This window comes from Cupressus sempervirens, chromosome 8 (genome assembly GCF_028749045.1).
Source record: "Cupressus sempervirens isolate cs-2001-9-10 chromosome 8, ASM2874904v1, whole genome shotgun sequence".
NCBI classification, from domain to species: domain Eukaryota; kingdom Viridiplantae; phylum Streptophyta; class Pinopsida; order Cupressales; family Cupressaceae; genus Cupressus; species Cupressus sempervirens.
The window spans coordinates 96626987-96634564 of NC_143125.1; the positions used below are offsets into that span (position 1 = coordinate 96626987).

General features: G+C 34.2%; 1 protein-coding gene across 1 annotated transcript; it reads left to right on the top strand.

Annotated features, from left to right (window-relative positions):
* The first annotated feature begins 514 nt into the window (after nt 1-514).
* Nucleotides 515-5138, top strand: LOC149541808 (berberine bridge enzyme-like D-2). The gene is made up of 3 exons (XM_089796882.1): nt 515-646; nt 2429-3153; nt 4186-5138. The coding sequence occupies exons 1-3, from the start codon at nt 550-552 to the stop codon at nt 5005-5007; spliced, it is 1644 nt and encodes a 547-aa protein (XP_089653008.1). The 5' UTR covers nt 515-549; the 3' UTR covers nt 5008-5138.
* The last annotated feature ends 2440 nt before the right edge of the window (nt 5139-7578 follow it).

The following is a 7578-nucleotide window of genomic DNA, read 5'->3' on the forward strand; positions in this document are numbered from 1 at the left end:
ACATTGGCCCATCTTCACTAGTGTCAGTTTCCAAGATTTTCTTGTCTTTTTCTTTCATTTAGCTTTCATTGAGAATGCTATGCCCTAGGGTGTGGCGAGCTTTTGCCTTCAATTTGACTGAGGAAAATCTGTAGTCAACTTTATTGCACCTTATTGTACCAATATTTGTTAAAGTTCGATCAACTCCAGCAAACGGACATTATCGAAAAGTGTAGCAATGGAAAAATCAAGTAAAATTATTGGTTTGGAAAGAACAGTTTCACTCTTTAATTTGACCTTCGCAATAGTTCCTAATTTTAAGAACTTGTGATCACACCGCATCAAGTAATGGTTTTTTTGCAAATTTATTTTATGCTTTATTGAACTTCTACACGAATCTGCATTTGTTCTTGAAGACGAAAAAGGAAAAAAACAAAAGATAAAGTGACGATGCTTCACGAATAGCACCAACTGATCACACATCACCTCCAGAATTGTTTTTATAGCAACGGGCATAATTTAATCCCAACTAGTGGTCCATCAAAATATTCTTAGGTCGCGTATAAATTAATGGTCAGATATCGTGTCATCATAGGCATTCAGATATCGTGTCTTCATTCGCACAATTACAGAGTTCAAAGAAATTGTTGTCAAATCGCAGCTCCAGGTTTGTTAGTTTGAGTTTTTTTATCGTTTTTCTTCATAAAGACGTATACATACATATATTAGAAGCACATTGACTGCTGATACTCTGCTTCTTCTGTATTAATGATATTTCCTGCGCTCTGCTTGATTTCTTTCACAAAGTATTATGTACATATATAGAAAACCATCGTGGTAATTAACGAGTTGTGTAATGTCGATTGATATATTCAATAAATTCATTATGTATGTAAGTTTTTTTTTGGGGGGAAAATAACATATTTTAGATAGTTTTATAAGTAGATTCAATTTTCTATTGAAATTGTTTTCATATAATAATTCCGGTTTCTAAACATCATACAGTGTGGAACAAATGGTGTGGAACAAATTAAGGTTAGTTAAAAGTAGTCAGGTTTTACTATTTAACAATTACAATTCAATGTACGATGTTTAACCCAGTCTTATGACACTTTTAATTCCTTTTAATAAAATATTTTGTGTATATAAAATTTATTAATTATTAATTATTATTATAAGAATTGTAAATTATTTCATTTTTACTATATTTGTAAAACTAGTATATTTTTCACTTTAGAAAATAAAATAACAACACAATAACACATGTTTGGAAAAAATTGGAATGTTAAGATGGGGAGATATAGTAGTTTCACACAATTCTACTTTATGTTAAATATGGAAGAAAATATTAATAGTAATTATTGAGAGACATTTTCTACATTGTCAAATAGTGATGGTGCTATTAAGATTTGAGTCAAACTCATTGATCCATGTTTCATGAGGAGTGGTTCACAAAACCTATCTCTCATTACAATAAAATGACTGCTAAGCACCCATTCAACATCTCATTATAATGGATCGATGCCTTAGCTCTCACTCATGAGAGATGTGTAATGGATTTGACTTATTGAAAATGACTCACTTATAAATTGATGATCTTCGGGAGCTTTATAATGAGTGTTCTATAAGGTAGACCACTTGTTAAAGGTTAAGGTAAATTGATGGTCTTCAGGAGCTTTATAATGAATGTTCCATAAGGTATATCACTTGTGAAAGGTTTTGGTAAATTGAGGATCTTCACTAGCTTTTTAATGAGTATTCCATGAGGTACACCACTTGTAGAAGCTTAGGTAAATTGTTGATCTTGATGACCTTTATCATGAATGTTCCATAAGGTACAGCAATTGTGGAAGGTTTAGCTTTTTTAAACGGAGTTGTAAGAAGAGTGGGTTTAACCATCAAGAGAACTCTATAATTAAACATGTTCAAGTTGGAGTGGTAGTGAGATCCATGACCTTTAGAGAAGTCCTACCATTTCACTCTTCTATTTGATTCTTAAGAAATCTAGATTGTTGTGTACCACTATCTATGAAATATAGTCAATGAATTTGATACCAAAAAATCTCCATTGCAACATCCCACTATTATTATTGATACTAAAAACCATGTAGGTGAGAAAAATAAATTTTATTTTAAAATTATAAATGTTAAAGAAAACAAAATTAAGAACAAATTTGTTTGCCTCAAATAACGATCAGAAAATTGGAAGGTGAATATTAGACCTAATTATTGTAGTAATGCTAGGTAGACCGTGTCTAAACAGAGCTACAAAGAGAAGCAAAAGGATAATAACAGTGGTCTTAAACCTTTGTTCCCTTTATCTAGCTTCATTTGGTTGATTTGATCAATGACCAGGGCAGATCTGTGTATGCATTTAACTTATTCACACCAGATTTCATCAGATTGAATTTTTTGCGGGCTATAACATCCCTCTGAAAACTTGATGCAGCGGTAAGATTTGCAATAAAGAGCTCGATGGAGAATTCAAACATGGGCAGAGTCATATTCGGCAGCAGTAGAGACGTGGACGATGACAAGTTTGTTGAGCTGTTACAAAGCTTGAAATACAGCGCCTTCAAAGCCGCTCAGAACACGCCCAAGTTGATCTCCACCGTAGAAATCTCGGCGCAAAATCGACGGTTTACAGAGGCCGAGGTGAGGAAGCCCACGTTCATCATAATTCCGAAGAACCTAGGTCAGCTGCAACAATCCGTTGTCCATAGCGTAAGGCACGGGTGGGAGATTCGCGTTCGATGTGGAGGACACAGCTTCGAGGGGCTATCCTACACGGCGGACGAACCTTTTGTGCTCATAGACCTTCAAAAGCTTAACAGAGTCGAGGTGGACGTCTTCTCAGCTACGGCCATGGTAGAAGGAGGTGCCACCTTGGGAGAAATTTATTCTACAATCGGAAAGGCTTCAGATGAACTCGCGTTTCCGGGAGGAAGTTGCCACACGGTGGGCGCTGGCGGTCATATTTCTGGCGGCGGGATAGGGTTCCTGTCGAGAAAGTATGGTCTTGCAGCTGATTATGTGCTTGACGCGTGTCTGGTAGATGGGTTGGGGAACGTCCGGAGCAGAATCACCATGGGTGAAGACGTGTTTTGGGCTCTGAGAGGAGGCGGGGGCGGCAGCTGGGGTGTTGTCTTCGCTTGGACAATTAAACTCGTACAGGTTGGCCACTCTTAAATATCATATATATTACGTTTAGAAAAAATATGGTACTTAATATCTCATTTTTTTGAGAGTCCATCCTTGGTCTAATGGTGAATTGGGATGACCTCCATGTAGGAGGTTTTAAGTTCAACTCTCTTTGTTTCTCATCATATACTGACTGACCTCATGCTCTTGTTTTAATTGCAATTTAGTTGAATTATTCTAATACAAATTTTTAATTCTTAATAAGGAAAAATCTGTTTATGAATTGAAAAAAAATAGAAAATAAAAGAGCCTTAAAATAAACAGTTGCTAATTTAAAATAGTTACAATGTCTTCATCAAAATAATTTATCAACATTACAATTTTGGATCTTCATTTTATTTACAACAAATAACAAGCAAATTTTACTTTTAAGAGATCATAAGCTTCACAAATTACTCCTAACAATAGTGAAAAAAGTTAATCAAAATAAGCCTTGCAGCTGCATGAGAACAAGCTCTCCATGAAACTGCTATGTTATATTTTTAACATCCATTTGTAGAGTGGGTGGCGCCATTATAGTACTTTTTTCTTATCCAATAGTCAAAATAAAATATTTAAATAAAATTCTAAAAATAAAATTAGAGATAAATGATTTGACAATAAAAGAAATGTTTTGCCTAGTTATAGATCATTTCTATCAATAAGCACAGGTTACTTATTCCAGTCACAATTTTTTTTTATAGTTTATTTTAAAATATTGGCTTCTGCAATAGATTTCAAATAATTATTTTCCTCTAGTTGAAAATTGGCATGGAAACAGCCATGGGGATGGGGACATGGTGTATGTCTTGGTATGCAATTTATCAGTTTCTCCTTGACTTCTCTTATATATTGATGATAAATAAGGTAATGGGTGTCTTGGTTTGCAATTTAAAAAATTTCAATGATAGATTACACACAATCTAATCTAGAAATCACAAACCATGAGTATATGACATCAAATAGATTTGAGAGTATTTAGCATTTTCAGCTTAAAAATCAAACGTTGTGGTGTGATGTTTACAGGTGCCTCGAGTTGTGACTGCCTTCAGGTTGTTTAAAACCGGTGCAGATGTTGTGACAAAGAGCATGCAGGAATGGCAACGTGTTGCCCCCACACTGGAGGAAAACATGTTTTTGCAGGTTAAGGTGGACGTGAATGAGAGAAAAGCAATCAGAGCCATGTTTCATGGTATATACCTTGGGCGCGTGAAGGAGCTTTTGAATAAAATCTGGCGGAGGTTGCCATCGCTGGAAATGGAGGCAGGACACTGTAAGGAGATGAGCTGGGTGAAGTCTGTTGCCTACTTTGAGGACATCCCAGTTAGTGAATTGACTAACAGATTTTATTACAAGAAGTGCTACGTCAAAGTGAAGTCTGATTTCGTTCATCAACCCATTCCTGAGACCGCACTGCGAGGGCTGTGGGCGAGGATGGAAATGCAGCCACGGGCGTTTGCGAATTTATGTCCCCTAGGAGGGGTGATGGATAGGTTTTCCTCCACCGCGACGCCATTTCCTCATCGCCCAGGGTACTTGTTCTACATCCACTACGGAATCGCATGGAGTAATAGTAACGAAGATGATTACTTTCTTCAATGGATGAACAAGCTTTATAAGTACATGGAACCTTATGTGTCCTCTTCTCCTAGGGCCGCATATGTGAATTTTATTGACCTCGATCTGGGCACTGACAAGGATTCTGTTGAAGATGCCAGGGTTTGGGGCAAAAAGTATTTTGGTCTAAACTTTGACAGACTTGTTGAGGCTAAAACACAGATAGATCCTGGAGATATCTTCAAACATCCTCAGAGCATTCCTTCTAGCTGGATTGCCCCTTTTGGCTGATTATATTATTTATAGGTAATACTTATACTATGTAACCATCTATATTGAAAGAAAAATATTGAGGCACCCTAGGGCTTATGGACTTTGTAACATTAACAATGTACTTGAAATCTCAATCATGACATTAATCATGGATGTGCCAATGTCAGTTGTTTCTTTCTTTCTGACCTAAACAACAAATCAACATTTTCAGAGTAAATAGACTATATAATGACAGTTGCTATCATTGTCATTCTCCTAACAGATACATGTGAATGTTATAAAATATGAGGTTATTATATGTGAGCGAAAGAAGTAGTGATATAGCAAATTGAGAACATGGATGTGGTTCTTCAATTTCTTTAGAATTCTTTATTACTTGTTGAGTGAGTTTTATTGTCAAATAAGGTTTTAGCGAGAAAACTTGGGTCCATACTAAAAAAAGATATTTGAATACTATATAACAAGTGGAAGACTGAATGTCTATGGGTTCTCTAATGTCGATTTCCTGCAAGGCATGATTGACATAGTTAGCATATATAAATCACATGAACTATTGTAACAGAACAAACATTTATCATCTTTCATTAAGGTCTATTTTAAGCATCAAACCAATTGTTCCTATCACAATTCTAAGCATGAAATAAGATGGAACACACAAAATTACATATTTTACTTCTATGTCTAAGTAACAACTAACTATCACTAAATAACTAAATTTTACTTTTATATATCTTCAAAATATTCAGATCTTACATGTCTAAATATCTATATGTGTGGCATATGATTTGAATTAAATGTTTAATACACAAATATAATATCCATTGATATCTTATTTATATGAATTATGAAGATAAACTAATGTATCACTTATGTATTTTGCCCTTTTGTCTATGTGTGAGGACAAGTCATTCTTGTAATTCCTCTATTAAGAAAAATAGTTTATTCTTTCTTAAGAGGATTGTGACAATTTTTATGTACACACTTATGAATGTAGCAATCAGTCACATTGGAGCTACTAACTAACTCATCTTCTCATATAGATGGCTCCATATCTCTTCTCCTCTCCCTTTCATTCTTTAGGGTTTTATGTCACTCTAATTATTCACAAAGGGATTTTCTTTTCTTCCCCCTTTCAAATCTTTGTCTCATATTATTGATTCATTGGTTGTTGGTCATTCTTCATTCTTCTAGATTTGAATTTGAATTTATGGTAACTATTTTCACATCAAGTTCTCTCCCATTTATTTCATTTCATTTTGTTTCATATTGAAGACTATTTTTTGGGAGAAGATAAGTGTTAGTTCCATTACTACTTCTTATTGCATGATTTTACTCAAGCCACAAAAATAATTAAATTTCCTTTTGAAGGTCTGTCGCCAAAAGATTGTTTTCTTGCAAAAAAAATATTTTTTTCTTCTCTCTTGTTTTGGAAGCTTGCCACCAAAACAAGATGAAATTTTCTTTCTTGCTTTATAATTTTATATGTACCTTGTTTTTCAAGTATCTTTAATAGGTACATATATTATAGCATGAGGGTTTTCTTTCTTATGCTTGTTTTTAAGAATAGTTGTTTTATCGGACCGCTTGCCTAGGGAATTTTCTAGGTGATCTTGTATCCCCCGATCCCTTTATTTTTGTGGATGTGTATCTTTAATATTTAATTGATAGAAAAGGCATATTTGTAAAATAAAATAAAAAATTATCTACAAAGCCTTTTGCTCTGTATTATGTTCTCTAAAATTTTGTTAATGATATTTAAAAAAATATTTTGCATAGTGTTTGTGAAAATGAACGCTATTGCAGTCACTGATTATTAATCTCCTATCATAAGCAATTATTAAACTGTCAAGAGTAAATTCACATCTAATATTGAAAAATAACACAACTGCAACTTCACCAATAAAATATGGAAAGAAATTCACAACACAAAGAACACAATATTTTGAACAAATTGTCCCTGGAAAAATCCCTAAGGGAAAACTAGTTTTGCAAATGGAAAATATATTAACTTCAACAAATCAAGAGATAGAAAATTCCTTGCCTCTCACTGGTAGAATTCAGACAACTTCTCAATTTCTCTCGCTAATATTCTTCACTGCTATCCTCAATGCTATCACTACACTCTTGCTAACACTACAAGACCGTTTGCTATTGAACTGCAAACTCATTTGCTAACATTGCAAATGCTTATACATCTCCTTGTGTTCCTCTATTACATGTTCTATTCTCCAAATGCCTCCCTTGACCCCCTTTTTATACTAACTAACAAAGAGGTTTCTAGTCACTTCTTGATCAAGACAATGTAACCAAGAAGGTTCTAGTTCCTTCTTGATAACAACCTAACCAATAGGTTACTAGTTTCTTCTAAAAGGAGTCAATTAATTTAAAAATATGTGTTTTAACTCTAAAAATTATTTACCAATTAATCACATATGAAAGAATAATTGTCCAAGCTACCTAAAGCTAACACTCCCTCTTAGTGAGGAAGTTGTTCTCCATGACACCTATCTCTGAAGAAGATAAATTTCACCTTTCCCAATGCCTTAGTTAGAATGTCTACTACCTATTCCTCTATAGCTATGTACTGTA

Bases quoted from the DNA above. Each gene is read 5' to 3' on its own strand.
- LOC149541808 (XM_089796882.1), top strand. From the start codon at position 550: ATGGTCAGATATCGTGTCATCATAGGCATTCAGATATCGTGTCTTCAT. The intron at 647-2,428 runs GTTTGTTAGTTT...AACTTGATGCAG, and splicing joins TTGTCAAATCGCAGCTCCAG to CGGTAAGATTTGCAATAAAG. The intron at 3,154-4,185 runs GTTGGCCACTCT...TGATGTTTACAG, and splicing joins GGACAATTAAACTCGTACAG to GTGCCTCGAGTTGTGACTGC.